General features: G+C 43.4%; 1 protein-coding gene across 4 annotated transcripts in view; it reads right to left on the reverse strand.

Moving 5' to 3' along the window:
- EPG5 (ectopic P-granules 5 autophagy tethering factor) overlaps positions 1-17,428 on the reverse strand; it is a 51,482-nt gene extending 34,054 nt beyond the window's left edge. For 2 of the 4 annotated variants that reach the window (XR_010828000.1, XM_048051429.2), the window contains exons 1-14: positions 17,336-17,428; positions 14,812-15,750; positions 13,116-13,359; positions 12,163-12,299; positions 11,672-11,779; positions 10,908-10,981; positions 8,550-8,658; positions 7,930-8,044; positions 7,310-7,460; positions 6,240-6,395; positions 5,734-5,891; positions 2,219-2,373; positions 1,680-1,820; positions 1,315-1,479 (exon numbers count right to left, since the gene is read on the reverse strand). Coding sequence is in view for 3 of the 4 variants with exons in the window: in XM_048051429.2 (XP_047907386.2) it covers positions 1,315-1,479; positions 1,680-1,820; positions 2,219-2,373; positions 5,734-5,891; positions 6,240-6,395; positions 7,310-7,460; positions 7,930-8,044; positions 8,550-8,658; positions 10,908-10,981; positions 11,672-11,779; positions 12,163-12,299; positions 13,116-13,359; positions 14,812-15,750; positions 17,336-17,395 (2,712 nt within the window). In the remaining variant the exon portion in view is untranslated. Of the gene's footprint in view, positions 1-1,314; positions 1,480-1,679; positions 1,821-2,218; positions 2,374-5,733; positions 5,892-6,239; positions 6,396-7,309; positions 7,461-7,929; positions 8,045-8,549; positions 8,659-10,907; positions 10,982-11,669; positions 11,780-12,162; positions 12,300-13,115; positions 13,360-14,811; positions 15,751-17,335 lie in introns of those variants that run through there. The other 2 variants (XM_048051428.2, XM_066989100.1) reach the window with 2 other exon arrangements.
- Between the last annotated feature and the right edge of the window lie 1,854 nt (positions 17,429-19,282).

Here is a 19,282-nt window from a genome sequence, read left to right on the forward strand (position 1 = left end):
AGCAGGAGCTGGGAGGGGACAGACCCAGGACAGCTGACCCAAACTGGCCAAAGGGGTATTCCATACCATCTGACGTCATGCTAAACAATATATAGGGGTGGCTGGCCGGGGTGGGGGGGCCGGCTGCTCGGGAATAGGCTGGGCATCGGTCAGCGGGTGGTGAGCAATTGCATTGTGCATCACTTGTTTTCTTACACATTATTATTGTTAATACTATTACCATTATCACTATTATTATTATTATTGTTATTATTATTTTCCTGTCTTAATAAACTGTCTTTATCTCAACTCACAGGCTTCACTTTCCCGTTTCTCTCCCCCCATCCCAGAGAGGGAGGGGGGAGGGTGAGCGAACGGCTGTGTGGTGTTTAGCTGCCAGCCGGGTTAAACCACAACAAATCCAAAGATCCATAGATACATAAATATAAGTTATATGGTACAAGCACTGGAAAATTTGCCTTAAAAAAACAACAAAAATAGAATAATCAGAACCTACTACAAATTGTACCAAAACATAGTAATTCCTCTGATCAACTATTAAAGAACTCTTTTCCCCAACTCTGACGTGACTGTTATTGCAAAGCAAAGACCTCATAATTAAATTTTCTCTACCATTCCTTTGTTTTCATGTGTCACCAAGAAATGGGAAGAAAAGGTAAGGCAAACCTCATTTCCAAGTATCAATAGAGCAAAGGGAAGAGTTCAGTATGATCACGTGCACAGATTACAATACTAAAATGTATCGCTGAGCACAGGCAAAAGGATTTTTCCTAACTTTCTTTCTGGTTCTCTCTCAAAAAGAAAAAAAAAACACATTCAGACTGGATTGAATGCCAACCAGATGAAGCTCCTGGAGTAACCCTTCTATGGAATGTTTTCTGGCCATCTAAATAATGCTCAGGGCTTTGAAAGCTCTTTACTTCAATCACTGAGTTTTTGTGCATTGTGGAAAAAAAAAGTACCTGAATACTCTCATGCACACCACTTGGAGGATTCCTTTATTTCTGTAATCAAAGATATCTTAAATCAAGTGACTCACAAAAAATATCCAGTCAGCTGTTTTGTCACCTATTTCCTTCTCATTTAGGAGAGAAGGAACTCCTCCTTAAAGCTTTTAGTTTCAACTACAGTACTACAGAATACCAACAGAAGGCTAGAAAGTTATTGTGAATTTTCCATCCCACGCCTTCAAAGATACAGTAGTCATGTCAATAGTATTCAACTCTTTTTCAAGTTCAGTTAATAGTCCCAGGTTGAATAACACTTTTTCCTCTGAAAAACTGCCCAGGTTCAGGCCTCCTGTTTAATACGTACCTGCTCACCAAATCCCCAGTTTAGACCTTCCAAGATAATGCAGGCGAGTTTATTCTCCACCGTTGTAAGACTGTAATTTAGTAACCAGTCTCGAATCAGTGCTATCTCAGATGAAGAAGGCTTCCACAGGTACAAGGGCAGTTCTTTAAACAGATACAAGGAAACCTTTGAGAAAACAAAAAAAGTGTATTCAGTACTTAGTAGGGAACAATAATCAGCACTATACCCTTAGGCCTTAAACAGTGATATAGTCAAAAAACAGTCAGGTTTTTAACTTGATCCATTCATACTATGTACCTGGTCTGTATAACCTCTACCTAGTTTTAACTGGGTGTCTGCTTTAAATGACAGAGGTAAGAACTTACCATTCCAACTTTCTCAATAGTCTGTTTAACTCTATCCAGCAGTACAGATATAATCTGTGTATGGATGCTGGCAATTGCTCCCAGGAGTTCACGGCCAACTTTTGAAAATGTCTCCCTTGTCGAAAGACTAACATATGACACCTGAGAAGATGAGCAGAGAGAAGTTACTCATCATGGTTGATCTTCACTGACACTGCAATAAAACCTGTTTTTGAAAATACAGAACCAAACTGCTCTTTGTGATCCTGTACACAAGGAATTTCAGAGCTACAAGTTAAACTTGAGAAAAAAGAACAGACCACGGTTTTGTTCATTTATTTCATTCTGGCTTGGTCTCAAGACTACTGCTCTTCCTCCACAGAACCAAGCACTTTAGGATATTTTAATTCACTACTAAACTATAAACCTCAGAGGCAGCTCTCTTAGTTCTGCAGTTGAACAAACTATAGAAGCCATAAATGTTTCACACTTCAGTCTGTTAGGAAAAAAATGAGAGCATTGTTCATCCATCTCCTGAATGGACCAGTAATATTTCTCACCTCATATATCTCCAGAACAATGATTTTGACAAAATCCTCATCAACATCAGCCCGTTTGGTTTGTGCCATCTGAGCAAATGTGGTAAGCAGACAAATTTCTTCTGAGCAGTTCATTGATTGGAGATACTTTTCAAAACTTTCAAGGTGCTGTGGCTCTAGAAAAGTCACACAGTATAAGTGTTATCTGACGTACATAATCAGTATTTATACAATTATACACAATTCAAAACCAGAGAAGGAATGAGTGATAAAAGCATCCTCTCTTCAGAAGTTCTTGTACCAGCTGACTTAAAAAAACAGGTGCAAGAAACACTGTAATATGCAGTGAGCCCATGCAATTCAGTAAATAAACTAGTAAATCAAAATGAAAGCTAAGCCTACTTCAAGAACAGCTGGAAATTTATTTTCAACTACGCAGTGCTGATCACCCACAGGAAGAACTACCTGAATCTCTGTTTTTTAAACATGTTATCAGCATTTCAACTTCCATTATAGGTTGCAGCAATTAATTCTACAGATTAAAGTCCAAATTACATGAAAGGATTCCATCCTCAATCAGCATCACAGTCAAGAAAAGATTAAAACTAAGCCTGCACACGGACAGCAGAGAGATTTTAATCAAGTCAAGACAAGAGACACTGCTCATTCCACATAACGTGATTTCAAGCAGTAGTTAAACTAGGGAGATCATTCTATGCTGGTTACAAATAGAAATACTAAAAGCATCTAGCTCTGGGCCTAAAATACGTCCAAGAGTTACAAGAAAAGCTCAATTTCAGTTTGTCAAACTCAATACAACAAAATTACTGAATACACTAGCTTGGAAAAATCTGAAAACAGAGAACTGAAGTAGCATAGAAGCACAAGGAGGTCTCTTCTTTACACATAGGAATGACAAGTAGCCAAACATTTCATCTCTCGTGGTGGAAGACACCAGGAAGGGAAGAGCACAAAGAAAGCCTAACAGGACTTGAAAAATACATTTTTTTAATTTCTTCAAAAAAAAGAAGCGTCTGCGTGGAAAAGCAAAGTACGCATTAAAAGCTGACCTTGAGCGGTAAAATGGTTTTGATAATGGCCTACTTCCTCTGAAGCTTAACATACAAGCAGAAATGGTTTACAGTGATCTTCTCACACCAGTCGAGGACACTGAACAAGCACTGGTGGTATTCAACTACTCAACTAGCAGAAGCATGCATTTAGCACGCTTGTGATTACACACTTCCACTATGCTTAGATTCCATGTTAGGTGCTTTCAGGAATCTTCAAATGTACTTCAACCTGAGAAGCTCAGACTTGTACAGCCAATGCATCCATCTCATGAATGATGTGCTGGAGGATCACGCAATTTAAGTGAAGAGTTTTTCCATATACTAACGTAAATCTCGCTCCTGACAAATGCAATAGACATACCCCATCCATTTATCTCCCTTACCTAACACTACCTTGTGCCCTTAGCAGCAGCTTTTTGCTGTTGTTGTTGTTTTGTTTTTACATTGTTTAGCTATTTTTGTTTGTTTCTTTTTAAGGTAATGCTTAAGGACAGAAGATGACCAGGTCATTATTACATAAAAAGATCCAGCAGAATGAGCCACAGATTAAGGAAGGGGTAGAACGGGCAAGCAACCAATGAACTAGTAACTGCAAACATTATCACGTTAGCACCACAATTTGTGTGTTTCATTACGCATAGATCAGCTAAGCAAGAATGAAGGGAGTTGGAGGGAGACAGGAGAGAAGATAGAAAGGATCTGGTAAAGTCAAAGACCATAGCAGGAAAGGGAGAGGGCTGGAGCCAGCTGCTGAGCACACATGCCCCTAGACCTTCTCTGCAGCAAGACTCATCTCCACAGCCACCCAGCTTCCTGCTTTAGCCACATCCTCCTCTGCACTGTTCCTGGGCTCCACACCGCAGTCCCCCGTGCCAACCTCACAAACTCCCACCAAGCCCCGTCTTGGGACTGGGGAACGCAGACAGTGAGCAAGGGAAGAAGAGAGACTCCATCTCGTCTCACAGAGGAGCGACAACATCTCCATCAATATCAATAAAGGAGCACTCTTCCAAGAGAATGTTAATTCCATGGTCTATTAGGGTATGAATTACAGGAAATAAAGCTAGCACTACATTGGTAAATGTCAGGCAAAATAAACTATTTCAGAAGATTAGATGGATTTCACTAAAAACTGTTAATATTGCCAGTCTAGACATTTGTGAAAAAATACGAGAGTGCTGACATAAACCACTGAAGAGAATGAAGAGGATAAAAATATCCTGCATCAGCATACCAGGGACTTTAACACAAAAAGTTAGCTAGAAGCAAAACAATGCTTGATCCAAAAAAAAAAAAAAAAAGGTTGTTTGTGTCAGAGCTGCAGTCTACCACATCATATTATGTTCTTTGTTTGAGATGAAGTAAAAAAAATCTTTGCAGAAACAAGACTGTCCTCACTGAAACAGCATAACTATTACTGATTAGCTCCAAGCCAGCCAAAACAGATCAGCACTTCATAAAATACACACAGCTAGAGTCTTGATACCACTCTCCCACTCTGAGTGCGCTGCCCTAAACGTTAGCTGAGTTTTAAGCAGAGTTAAGATACTCGGTAACTTGAAGATCACCCTTTTCTTCTACTTCTCCATCAAAAGACTTGGTTGATGTGGTGATAGCTATCTGGCCCATCACCCAGCTGAAGAGTAAAACTGACAGGAAGCGAGAGCAAACCTCAAGAGAACAGAGTCTGTGAACTAAGGAGTTACTGCTTTGTTTACCTGACTCCCTGTCAATCAAGTCCCTGAGTAAGTTTTCCACAAAGAAGACAACAAAGGGAAGGTGGCATTCAAACTGGCTTTTAAGTAACTCTGCTACAGGTGAAACCACCACAATAGCTGCAGATATCAACACAGGACAGAAGTACAGTGAAAACAGAAAGAAATGGTGGCACACAGGACAAGAGAAGCATCAAAAAAGGCACAAGATAAGGGCAACATCTGCAACTGTGAAGATAAGCAGATATCCAGCAATGTAAGTTACTAAAGCCAGAACTACCAAGTTTAGGAAACGAAGGAGGATGGGGTTATTTATACAGCTATCACCAGCTGAAGACTCAAGAACAGTCAACAGCTCACAATAAAACTGCATGATGCATAACTCCTTATTTCAGGATTTAAGTCTCTGTTGAAGGTCATCTTGACTGCTGAAGGTCAAGGTGCAACTCAATATGAAAACACACAAATGTAGTTACTACATGGCACACCTGAAGCTCTGAAGCAGCCAGTAGCAGTCACTGACAAACAGAAAACTAAAAGGACAGTAGACATGCTAATTCCCATTAAAATTAGCATCTGGTCAAACACTTGCTGCAAGCCCATGAACTACCCATGGTAATTCTGAGGCCTATGGACCTGTCATGGTACCAAGGATGTATTTAACAGCAGAACCTGCAAAGAATTAAACCTGTTGCTGACGCACCTGTAGTGGAATCTATTAAAATTGGTAAAAATGAAGGAATTCTACCTTTGAGCCTCTGTTTGCAGTCAGCAGGTTGTAGGGAAGAGCAGAGCTTTTCCAGGTGCTCACTCTCTGCACAGTGCATGACAAAGAAGAGCTTCCAAAGCATGTTGCTGGACAATGTTCCGTAAGGCATCTCAGACATGAAGAGCCAGACTCCCAGCCTGTTAGGTATGAAGAGAGGCAGAGTCTCACAATGATAAATCCCAACATTTGAAAAGGAGCCATACGCCCACAACTCCATTATACAACAGAATTAGGAACATGAGGATTTGTTTTAGTACTTCTCATCGTGAGTTAACCTATTTCTGAAATGAACAATTCCCCAGAGCTTCTGTCAGATGCTAGAATTCAAGTGCAGCTCCTCCCCATCTTGATGCTACCAGTGTGCTGAAAAATCCTGCATACTGCAGTCTTGTTGAAACCACGAAGTACTTAAAACTAATGCAATTCCTGGTTTCAAGTATCTCACTCCAAGATGAAGTCAGTATCGATCACATCGGACAGCCTACCTTTTTGCCTTCAGAACATGTAGAACAGCTCTGAAAAACAGCTCATCGAACTCCAGTTGCAATTTCTCCAGAGAGTACGGATGCGCTATTGATCCATATTGTTTATTGCCACTAACGTACTGCGCCCAGTGGTCACTCACATGACAGAGTGTCATCCTACACAACAGGGCAACAAAGTTGCAGAGGGATCATTAAGTATGTAATCACCAGATAAAGACACAGACATGTGCAGCTACACTCTGGTCTAGTTCCAGGAGACATATTTAATCCTTGGTTTAACCCTTCATTTCCAGAAACTGCCATATAAATAGCATGTACTTTTCCCTCTGCACTTCAGACAGGATTAGCCTAAAATTCCTCTGTTATCTTTCCTTGGCTTTGCAAGCAAAAAATACATAATATTCTGTTATATCAAATTAATTTGTATGTGAACTTCCAAGCCTTAAGGCAATCCTGCTTTATGAAATGGCAATACACGCTAAAAACCCATACAGGAAAAATTATACTAAGTTCTCACTCTACTAGCACAAAGGAAAACCAGCTTTGGTCTTGATTCAACTACATCCCCCTCAACAACACACTCATATAAGCCAAGTAAAGAGACTGAAAGACTTAGAAACAAAGAGCAACTTCTAGCTTCCAATTACATTTGCTTAGTGCAACAAGGATTTTCCAAGGAGAAAATTAGAGAAAAATAAAAAAATTCTAAATTACCACAGAAAGAAGGCAGTAACACCAGTTATAAATAGGAGCAATTAGAGAAATTGCTGGATTTCAGTGACCCCACTCACAACCCTGAGAGAAGTCAGCACAGTGTTCCTCAGCTCACCTGGCTCTTCTGTAGCTACAGCATTTAGACTGTAGCTCTTCACCTCACAGGCAGTTTCAGTGTCAAGGACTCTGGGATTTCAGACTCACCCATCAGCTAATTCTAAACTGACCAACTCTCCCAACAAAAGCTACTCAAGAAATGTTTTGGGTTTATTTACTTATCTATTAAGGAGCTCTAAATATTAAACCAGAGTGTATGAAAACGATTCAACCATATCACAGAGGATATATGCTCTTACTTTATTAGCTGACCAATTCGCTTCACAAACTGTCGGTACCGTGCTCTGTTAAATGTTTCTAACCCCACAGACAGAAGTTCCACTAAGGAGTTTGCAAAAGCAAAAATCTTCATCATCTCCTGGGGAGTTGATTTTTCAGGAAAATAAGTACCTAAGACCAAGACAGAAAAAAGCAAGTCTCAAAAATATGCATGAATTCTGGATACTTAAGTAACTTTTATGTAATTTCAAAAGCACTTTAAGCAACAAAAATTACCTTCATTGTTTGCCAGCTAGATAGTGAATTTGTTTTCTTTATGAAATGAATGATAAATACCTGTTAAGTATCAAAGTACAAATCATCTATGCAAGTTATAAGATCTCTAGCGAGCAGTTATCTTCACGTACTTGTCCAGAGACTTAATAGAATACTTGCACACTAGTACTGCTGTAATTTTTTAAATTATCCCATGCAAATAACATACATTTCCATCTATATTTATTTAGTCTGTGAGCTGTTGCTCAGGTTCTGTATAAGTTCACTTCAAAACTCTCATAATGCAGTAGCATTCTTGGCCTTTGTGGTCATTGATACCATTAACAAAAGCAAAATAAAGAGAAACACTTTATTGGCTCATTACCTGCAGACTTAAACCCAAGGAACTGCTGAAACAGTTCATGAAAAGGGAATTGTGACAACAGGGCAATCAAGTCATCTTCCAAAAGCAGAATCCAACTTGTTTCAGGATCCTCATCCTATAGAAGGATTCAAACAGTCAGTTTTACTAATAAAAATACTAATTTTACCAATAAAACACATGATAGAAGGGCTTCGCTACTGTGCTAATTCCAGCTTGCTTTGCAAAACAAAGGAAGTACAAACGAACTCTGCCTTCCGTGCACAGAAGCTCCTAAATTTCTGTCTGTGTGCCCCTACACAACAGCACTCGCCAGCTAGAAAGAAAAACTAGACAATGCTACGCTAGTCCAACACAGATTCTGCAGTGAAGCAACTGTTCAAATGCACTATTTCCATGCTTTTTGCATGCAATAGCACTCTTAAGTTCAATCTCTCATTACTCACTTCTGGAAACTCCATTATCTACAGTTATATCACAGAGATAAAAGGCAAGTAAAAGAGATTGAAGGTTCAAATGATGCTTTTAATCTGAACAGCAGTTAAGTTTTCCTTATTCCACTTCACAACATCAATACAGTAAGCCTGAACCAAAGCACAAAAAGAAAACATCATTCACTATACCTCTTCTCCTCCTTCATCTACTAGTGTCCAGTTTCCAGATTCCTTCCCAGAGGAAGAGGAGCTTTTCCTTTCAGTTGGTTTCATATGGCACATGAACTCCACCCTATTTCTGATTTAAAGAAAAAAATAAAGTTTACAAAAATTTGAATGATAGAAACCTAGAATTTCATCATATTTCAATTAAGAGATCACACTGGTTTTAGCTGGCATGGAGCTAGTGTCCTTCACAGCAGCCTGTATGGTGCTATGCTTTGGATTTGTGATGAAAAAAAGTGTTGATACCACACAGATGTTCTAGTTAGTGCAGTGCTTGCAGTGTCAAAGCCTTTTCTGTTTCCCCTGCCAGCAAGGAGGCTGGGGTTACACAAGAAGCTGGGAGCGGACACAGCTAGGACAGGTGACCCAGACTGACCAAAGGGATATCCCATGCCATAATGACATCAGGATCAGCAATAAAAGCTGAGGGAGAGGGAAGCAGACACATTCATAGCGATGATGTTTGTCTTCCCTTTAGCATGATGAGCCCTGCTGACCTGCAAACGGTTGAACATCTTGCTGACAGGAAGCATCAAATGAATTCCTGGTTTTGTTTTGCTTGTGTACGCAGCTTTTGCTTTACCTATTAAACTGTCTTTATCTCAATCCACATGTTTTTGTACTTTTACCTTTTATTTTTTCCTCCCCATACTAGGGGGCAAGTAAGCAAGTAGTTGTGTGGCACTTGGCTGTCTACCAAGGTTAACCCATACCAGAGAAAATATCCAAAACAGATTCACGAACAAGTGTGCCAAATAACCTAATGCCTTACAAGACTCACAGTCTGCAATATTCTGAGAACTATAAATGGCTGTCAGCCCTGTATAGAAAGCATGTTTTAATATGCAAGAAATAAAACTATTATCCTCATGCAAGAAAAATCCCTGAAACCAAATAAAAGGATATGATTTTTTCGAGGTACTCTAAAACAACTATTTAAAGCTATCACGTGGTGAGTCAATGACTAGCAGGACAAGCATAGGCTAGCTCCACTACAGAACTGCCACAGCTGCATTAGCTGGATGCCATGCCAACATTAGGAGGACTGGACTTAGGTACACCGAGCTACCACAGCTAAAGAACTTCCAGGAAAGAGTTGCCTCACTTCAAGCCAGCTCCAATTCCATATATTAGACCACCGTAAGGCTGGGATGCCAGTTTTCAGACTCTATACCATCAATATCTTCAGCTGTTCAGATATATACCAGCAAGTTAAATGAACAAGCAGAAAGGCTATACAGATGTTAAAATTTTAACTTATAACTTCCTTTTAAAAGGAAAAATGTACAAGCAGAACTCTGAACACAATGCAACAAAAGCTCTGGCACCACATCACCCTCCTGATCCGTCCAAAGCCACACTGATAATGCAAACATATTAGAAATGAAATACAAGCTTTACGATAACAGTTTCACAATTCTGAATTTCACAATACCAGTATCCAATTCTGAATGGGGCTTAGAAGTGAAACAGGTTCCTGACACACAGCAGCTGTAACAGAAGTGTCAGATCTTTAACAGTAAGTACAGCCACTGAAGTCTCTGCATTCCTGCATAATAAACAGTTGAGAGAGCCACCCTGCACACCTTGAATCAGTCCTCGTTCAAAGCACAAGCATAATAACCCAGCAGCAATACATGTACCCTCAGGACACATTTGTTTCCCCAAGCAGCTCTAGAGAGGAAATGTAAAACAAAACCCTTTAAAACAACAGTGTACACTAATCAAAGTCCCAGTTAACACAGGGTCAGACTATCAAGACACCAGTAGTTTGATTCTTCAACACTAAAATCTGTTGGGGGGGGGGGGTCAGGGCAAGTTATGCATTTTATCTGAAGCACTTAACAGGAGTTTTCCCCTAATGATTAATTTCATTAGCTAGCATCTCTAGCATCATGTATTACTTCTAGATAAAAAAGCATGAAAAATAAGAAATACAAACAGCATCTCCACCAATTTACTAAACCCTTTATGCTGTCTCTGCAACATACGGCCTTGAATTCTGATCAGGCCACCATCCACTGCAAGAACTATTTCAGAATTCACTAAAAAAAAAAAAAGTTAGCCATCACAAGCTATTTGACAGTTAAAAGAAAGCTTTATCATACCGCGTGCAGTCAGAGAACGTGCTGCCAAGGCTGTGTTTCAAGGTGAATAAATAAAATAAGAGTTTGACTTTAACCATGAATCTCATATTTGTGCCTGCTTTTATGACTTCGCCTGCAATGTGCTTTCAGGGTCGTACAAGAAGATTTTATACCATCATGTTTTCTACTATTAAATCGTCAGATCATATTTATAAAATTATATTTCCATACTTACTTGACAGGAGACATAAGCAAGGCAAGAGATTGCATGAAATGAAAGACACCTGATGGGTTATCCAAGACTTTGATCTGGAATTAAATGCAAAAGTTTAAGTAAATAAGTAAAATTCAATCCAAGTAAAACAAAAGGCAAATCAGTTTTACCAGAGAAATTCATATTCTGGGTTTCGCATTTCTGGATAGTTTTTAGTCTGACCAAAAAATGAGTGGAAAAGACAGTTCCGATACCCTGGAGGAAGTCTTGCTATGGTGCAGTATTAGGTACTATAGAGTACTGGTATAAAAAATTTAAGAAGGAAACAAACATCAAAAAGGTACGCAGAAAGACAACTTTTCTTCACTTCTCACATACACCTGCACATCAGCGGGAAGCTGAGCACAGGAGAAGTTCCAATGCTACCTCCAGTCACCCTTCTATTTCATGGCTCGCCTTACCCTATTAGCATAACTGCAACCTTTTCCTACAGCTAGATTTCCTACATCTTCCCCCCTTGGAGGGGACAAGTTTTTTGAATCAATGCCCTGACACCTGTGGATACCTACGCTCCCTCTGGTCTATACAAAGCGAACCCTTCTCCTTGCCCTTGAAATATTCCCAGCTAATTAACTTTCCAGGGAAAGGCAGCCCAGTCCCATTTCAACGGGCAGGCTGTGAAATCTGTTCTTCCTCTTTCCTTATACACCACACACAAAGGCGCTTCCAGTCTCACCTGTCTGCCCCCTCCAACCTTCCCACAATAAAGAAATAAACATTCACACCTGAATGAACGGAACAGCCCATTCACCGATCCCAGCTGGGCATCGAAGGATGTGGTTGAAGAGGAAGAGCTGGTCACCTGGACAGCCAATTCTTTGCAGCACTGACACCTAAAGGGAAGTATATTGGACTCGTAAATAATCTCAAGGTTTGTTTGTTTATATCCTTGCTAAATAGGATAATATTGCTTTTTCATTTCTCCTCCCACACTTTCCAGCAAGCCTCAGTTTTCAGAGCAAGTTAGAGCAGAACAGTATTTAAAAGCCTGCTTGCTTGGCTCTGAGCCACAGTGCAAACCAGCAAAATTAATTACAAGTTTATTAAGAAATAATTTATGTAGAAGTCAGCAAGAACAGAAGTTTCTCAAAATTGCTAATCAGAATAATTTAACTTCCAAAACAGAAGCATTAATACTCTATACACATTTAAAAAGTCCTCTATGAATTCATCCCATGTGTTGAATCAAACAGCTCTATCATGCTCACTCCCTCACCAGCCTCTGCAGCCACATGAGAAGGTCACTCTGAAACTGAGGATCTTCGATAAGTCTGCGAGTGAAACTGAAGAGAACGCTGATACATTCTTTCAACTGGCCCAAGTCTGAAGAAAGATTTTCAGAGTGCTTTGAAACTGCAAATTAAGAAAAGAATTAAGGAGCTTTGATGAGCAGCTCTCAGAAGAGTAGCGTAAGTTGTTGTTTTGGGGCTATAACTTTGTAGATACCAAGATATTTCAACACAGCTGTTTGCCAAAACTGACAAACAAGAACACCTACGCAGCATATTTCATTTAATCTTATAATTAAGTATTGGATGCTAATTGCAAGAAGAATATCCTATGGTTGCTCTCATAAAAGGCCTTCCCTCAACATAAACTCTGTAAGAGACACTATTTACAATGCGTATGAACTATCCGGGGGTGAGGGACAAAGGGAGGAGAAATATCTGAGGGAGGGATACTTTAGCTAAAAGATATTGGCAGAAACCCAAATAAGTAACATGCTTCGCCTGAACGCCAGTAAGATTTCTATTAGAGCTGTGAGATTTCAAATGGCCTTCCAAAAAGTAAAGCAGCAGGTATATTCCTCTGTTTTTAAACTTGTGCATCATCAGTTTGGCAAACGGACTGTATTACAGGGCCTCTTTGACAAGAGCTTGAACTGCAGGTGTCCCATCCCACCTGGCGTCCCCCTACAGTAATCTGTGGCAGCATACAGCCTAGACAGAAGACAGGACTCCTGCATTCAACTTCGACTCTCCAGGCACAGAAGGTAGGAGAACTTAAGTTTTTCTGCAAGAAAAGCGTTTCACTGATCCCTCCATAAAATCAACAGGTTTTAGGATCAGAGGAGAAACACTCTGGTGCACAATTCCCACCACAAGACTCCAGAACTCCAGGTGAACAAGGTGCCGGGCACCCTGAACAGCACAGGCAGCGTTCACCCACCTTGTTCTTGCTGCTGAAGAGCCACCGATCTCAGCAGCGAGGAGCTGTTCAGCAACCTGTACACATAAGACTCCACTTGCAACCGAGATAACACCGAAGTGTACGAGTGTAGAGCCAGCGTTTGGTGCACGTGTTCTGCTTTGGCTTCAAACAGCTTCTTCAGTTCCCCCAACACACCTTCATTCAGCTCCACTGTCTGGTAGCGATGGTGACCCGTCACTTTGCACTGATCTGCACAGACACCCTGGAAAGAAAGCAAGTATTTCATGTAAGTCGTTTTCTCATTTTGCCTGGTCAAGTGTGCTTGCAGAAAGTGACCCTGACATAACCCTCCCCTCAACAGATTTCACAGCTTTCATAAAAGGGACCACTTTACAGGTGGACAAACATTTGGGAGCATTCCACTTAGTTTTCAGACCTGCTGAATACTGAAAATGCACATCCCTGACTTCCAAAAAACATGACTCTCATAAACCCTCAATAACTCAAGTTTAGAGGTAGACATGAAGTGGCTTGCCTGTATCACTGAAAGATGTGAGCAAAATCAGCTGTCTCTACTCCCAGTGAGTGCACCTGCTTCTCGCTTTATAGATTTCTGTAAATATTTGTATTTACTATTCTAAACCTAAAATACAGACTGGAACAAGCTAAATATTTTTCTAAGCTCCCAGAACTCACTGTTGATAGCAATTCCCTATAATACGTTAAAGATTTCTGAACTGAACTGTACTCTTTTTCCCCAAACTGGAGTTAAACAGTGAGAACAGTCTTCCTCTGCCCTATCTCTAACTCTTCAGCACGAGAAACCCACAATACATAACAGCCCATCATTCTTTCACATAACCAGAAAACAAGCTTCAGACCACGCGCTTTGGAAGCTTGGCCCTGTATTTCTGAAATTATTAGGATAAAATTTTTAAATTAGTATCAAGACAACAATTATTCTGAACCAGGAGGGAATAAAGCAAGAAGCAAGCTTAGCCAGCTCCATGATGACCAGTGGGGACTTAAGAGTGAAGCCAAGTTTCTGTGTTGAAAGCGATTTTATCAACACAAAAACAGAGCCGAAAGAGGCCCAGTGACACAGGCCCATTACACTTGTACTCCCCAGTAAAAAGGAACAGGCTCCGATCTGTACAGCGGATGTCTCTCAGCATTAAACTCTGAGGAACTGTGCTTCCAGTAGCAGGGTCACTTGTGAGCATGACTCAAGCTCCTCTGCGCCTGCCACCTGACAGCAGGACGCAGCCAGGACTGACATCAGTGAGAAGTGTCACTACAGGCAGCAGGCCAGAGGGGACACCATCGCGATGGTCCTTCTGGAGCCCCACAGCCATCCAGCCCTACTCTGCCACGCAGCTCCTGCATCTTCTCTAAGGACTGTGGCACCAACCTCACCCAGTGCTCCAGGCAGAACTGGCTGCGCACAGGCACTGACTGACTACAGGTGAGCCTGACTCCAAAAGAGATCACTAAAACAGATCCCACTGCCATACACCCGTCAAGAGTTTAAAGCAGCTGTCTTAAGTGTCAACAGGATCTGAAAGTGGGGGTCAGCAGAGAGAAAGAAAAGCAAAGGCAACCACCCACTTTAGAACAGAGCATCCTAAATACAGTAAACATAACAGCGAGTAAAATCAGCTTCCAGAACCACATCCAAATAGTTCTGCTCCAAAAGCAGCTTCAGTGACAGCACCTGCACAGTCTTCTGTTCTTCTTTAAAGGTCCACAGTCTCCCCTTTGCGTTCTGGCAGTCTGTCGTCATAGCCTGCAGCTCCGCCTCAGCCAGCAGCAGCTGCTTCCTGCAGCGCATGTAGTTCAGGAGCAACTCGTAGAACTCGTGCCTGTCCTGATGAGCAACGCTTTCAAATTCCTCCGCGTAGGAGTCAACATTCTCCAGCCATGAACACGGCTCAAAGATCTTCAGCTGCTCTCTGGTAAACGGCACCAGCTCAGGCTCTGTCGGGAGCTCGGGATAGAGCCTCTCGTTGTGCAGCAGGGGTTTAACAGCCATGACAGTTGGCCTCTCGCAGGAGAGCTCAGCCGACAGGTCTGGATAAATTGGTTTCAGCCCCAAACGCTGAACAGGCGCCTTGGGTTTCTCACGGAGCTGTGAGGTGCTAAGAGGAAGCTTCTCTGAGAAACGGGCAAGAGGATTTTTAACATCCTGCGCGTTTTCAGTTCCTTTGTCCCATGCAATGCCCACTACTGCCTGAGAACCAGCTGCGCTGGGATGAGAGGTACTACCCAGCAAGTCAGAGTGTCCTGATCTACCAGCAACCACCTCCACGGGCCTGGGAGGCTTGTCCAGCTTGCTTTCTTCACTTTTCTCAACATCCCCTCCACGTTCTTTACGTGAGGGGCCAGCTCTGGTCTCCTCTCCATCTGCTGAAGGCTCTAGAGTCGCTGCCAAAGACCCTTCGTCTGCTGAAGTTACATTACTACAGGGGATGTCACGTGCATCAGTTGCAGGTTTTACATCCTCTACTTCATCGCGGAGCTGAATTTCTGTGAATTCTCCGGGTTGTTCCACTTGCGCTTTACTGGCTTGAGAAGACACTTCCAAGACAGGAGGGAGGAAGACATCATCAGGCTCTCGTGTCTGGGATTCCTCGCTACTTTTCTTCTTTTTCTCCTAGAAATAAATTCACAGTGTCATTAACAAGCAAACCCCTCCTCCTGGCATCCCGAATCCCACCATCACCAAAATCGGCATTTGCCAACATCACCGACAACAGCCCTTCTTTACCAGGTTAATTTTCATGGTATTAAAGGTAAAAAGAAATGCGTTAAACAGATCCCTGGCCTTTAGGTGCCCTTTAAACACTGTGCAATAATGTCTACCGTCTTGGTCACTTCTTGTTCAAACATCTCAATACTTCTACATTGAAAGCTATGGATATCCTAGGACAGCATGTTTCGCTGATGTATAAATAATCCAGGTAACAGGAACCTGTCTGACCTCTTGAAAAGGACTCACTAGATTTTACCATACTGCAAGAAGTTACTTTGGGATTCGTCTTTAGTTTTACAGAAGTATCTTAAGGAACTGAAAATTATTTTCAAAAGGTAACTTCAGGACAAAGAAAGGTCTAGAATGCATCTCCTAATTGCATCTGAAAACCATCACAAAATCTGGACAATTACTGAAATACCCACTGAAAACAGGCATGACAGACAAGAGACACGGAACAACTTCGAACTGACGTGAAAATGGTAAGCCAGTTATCCACTTTTAAATTAAGGCCAGTCTGGGGGCAAGCAGTTCCCACGAGCCTAGCCTGAAGCGTACATTCGTAGCCTCCTTCCCAAAGCACAGCAGGGGACATAAGGCTGCACGGCACATCAGTAACCATTCTGCTAGAGGTGTGCCCACAGGTTGCCTGTGTGTACCGGTCATTTCTACGAAGCAGAACTGCTCGGAGTTAGGTTAACCCACGCCAGTTGTGGATGACCCAAACAACGTAACAAGGAACACAGCTGAAATCAGGACAAGCTCTCAGTACCCCTCCAGGGCTGCAGAAGAGGTTGCAGGCTTGGAAACTCACTGACAACTCCTCACGCGCTTTCTCTAGTCAGCTGACAAGATTTTGCCTCACAAGAGGGCATACGTGAAAACAGCTTGAGGGCCCTGAGAATTGCGATCTCCAGACCACCTTGAATTCAGGTGTCTCCTCAAAGCGTCTTTACAGAATGGCAAAGCACTGCCTTCGCTTCCAGGCTGTGTTCCACTACATTAAAGCCTGCAAGCACTTCTGGTCACAAAATACTGCTGACAACCCGAAACCCTTAGGGCTACAGGTGAGACGTTGAAAACAGGTCAGCACAATTCTTTGAACGAGGGCTTGGAGTTATAACAAACATCTCCTGACAATAAATTGCCAGCAGCTTCCACGAGATATCACATCCCTAGGTCAGACTTCCGCCAGCGCACTGCCCTGCAGGCGCTACAAACCCCCGAACCTTTCCTGTCCTCTCCTCGCTACAATCTCAAGGCTCCTTCTTGCAGTCCTCGCAGAAGAAACTCCCTTTGCGCTGCATCCCGCATTTCTCCCGTTGCTACTGCTAGACAAAAACAAGATTTATGTAAGATTTATGAACCCTTTCAGTTCCCGCTTATCTACGGCGAGCATTTCGCAAACGTTAACAAGCCCTGTCCCTCAGCACCACGTCCGACCCCTCCCTGGGCACCCCCAAGAGCCGTGACCCCCCCCCCTTACCTTGTCCTTGTCCCTGCCCCGGGCCCGGGCCCTGCGCGGCCCCCTCACGGCCTCCGCCATCGCCCCCTCCCCCCCCGCTCGCCCGGCCGCAGCCGGAAGAGGAGCCCCGAGGCGCTGCCCCGCCCCCGCCAGCTCCCGGCCAATCGGCAGCGCCGCGCCTACGGGAGGCGCAGAGGGACAGAAAGGGGCGAGGAGCGCCGCTCCGCCCCCTCCACCCCGCCCCTTGGGTGTTTTTCCCAACGCGGCGTAGGAATCACAGAATCATCACAGAACCACAGAATTAATTGCAGAATCACAGAATCACAGAATCACCTAGGTTGGAAGAGACCTCCAAGATCACCTACTCCAACCTCTGACCTAACACTAACAAGCCCTCCGCTAAACCATATCACTAAGCTCTACATCTAAACGTCTCTTAAAGACCTCCAGGGATGGTGACTCAACCACCTCCCTGGGCAGCCCATTCCAATGCCTAACAACCCTTTCGGTAAAGAAGTTCTTCCTAACATCCAACCTAAACCTGCCCTGGCGCAACTTTAGCCCATTCCTCCTCGTCCTGTCACCAGGCACGTGGGAGAATAGACCAACCCCCACCTCGCTTCAGCCTCCTTTAAGGCATCTATAAATTGACGGCTGTCTGAGCAATAATGAGGGTGTTGCTCACCCAAAAAGTGCACTGCCGGTTATGTTACCGAGCAGGAGAAATAGGACAAGCGTGAATGGCTTTAAACTAAAAGAGGGGAGGTTTAGATTGGAGGTTAGGAGGAAATTCTTCCCCCATAGGGTTGTGAGGCGCTGGGAAGGGCTGCCCAGAGGGCCTGTGGGTGCCCCAGCCCTGGAGGTGCCCAGGGAAAGGCTGGATGGGCTCTGAGACACCTCATCCAGTGGGTGGCACCCCTGTCCATGGCAAGGGGGTGGAACTGGGTGGTCTTCAAGGTCCCTTCCAGCCCAAGCCCTATGACAGGAAATAAAGGTCATCATAAATGCTAGTGGCTTAATGCTGTATTTCACAGAATCACAGAAAAACCCGAGGTGGAAGGGACCCACAAGGATCATCTGGTCCAACACTTGGCTCCACACAGGACCACCAAAAACCAAACCCCGTATCTGAAAGTGGTGTCCACACGCTCCTTGAGCTCTGTCAGGCTCGGTGCCTTGCCCCCTGCCCTGGGGAGCCTGTCCCAGTGCCCGACCACCTCTGGGTGCAGAACCTTTCCCTAACCCCCAGCCTGACCCTCCCCTGTCCCAGCTCCATGCCGTTCCCTCGGGTCCTGTCGCTGTCCCCAGAGAGCAGAGCTCAGCGCCTGCCCCTCCGCTCCCCCCAGGAGGGAGCTGCAGGCCGCCATGAGGCCTCCCCTCAGCCTGCTCTGCTCTGGGCTGAACAAACCAAGGGACCTCAGATGTTCCTCACACATCTACCCCTCCAGACCCTTCACCATCTTTGTAGCCCTCCTTTGAATGATCTCTAATAGTTTTATGTCCTTTTTACATTGTGGTGCCCAAAGCTGCACACAGTACTCGAGGTGAGGCCACACCAGCGCAGAGCAGAGCAGGACAATCCCTTCCCTCAACCAGCTAGCAACGCTGTCTGTGCCTGATGCACCCCAGGCTGGCCCTCCTGGCTGCCAGGGCACGCTGCTGGCTCGTGTTCAGCTTGCCATCAACCAGAACCCCTAGATCCCTTTCCCCATGGCTGCTCTCCAGCCTTTCATCCCCCAGTCTGTATGTGTATCCACTATTGCCCTGTCCCAGGTGCAAATCCGTTACTTGTTCTCGTTAAACTTCTTGATTGCCCAGTCCTCTGATTTGTCAAGATATCCTTGCAAGGCCTTTCTTCCCTCTAGGGAGTCAACAGCTCCTCTGAATTTAGTATCATCTACAAACTTACTTGGTATACCTTCAAGTCCTGCATCCTAATCATCCAGCATTAAAGAGAATTGGTCCTGA

This window comes from Anser cygnoides, chromosome Z (genome assembly GCF_040182565.1).
Source record: "Anser cygnoides isolate HZ-2024a breed goose chromosome Z, Taihu_goose_T2T_genome, whole genome shotgun sequence".
NCBI classification, from domain to species: Eukaryota; Metazoa; Chordata; class Aves; order Anseriformes; family Anatidae; genus Anser; species Anser cygnoides.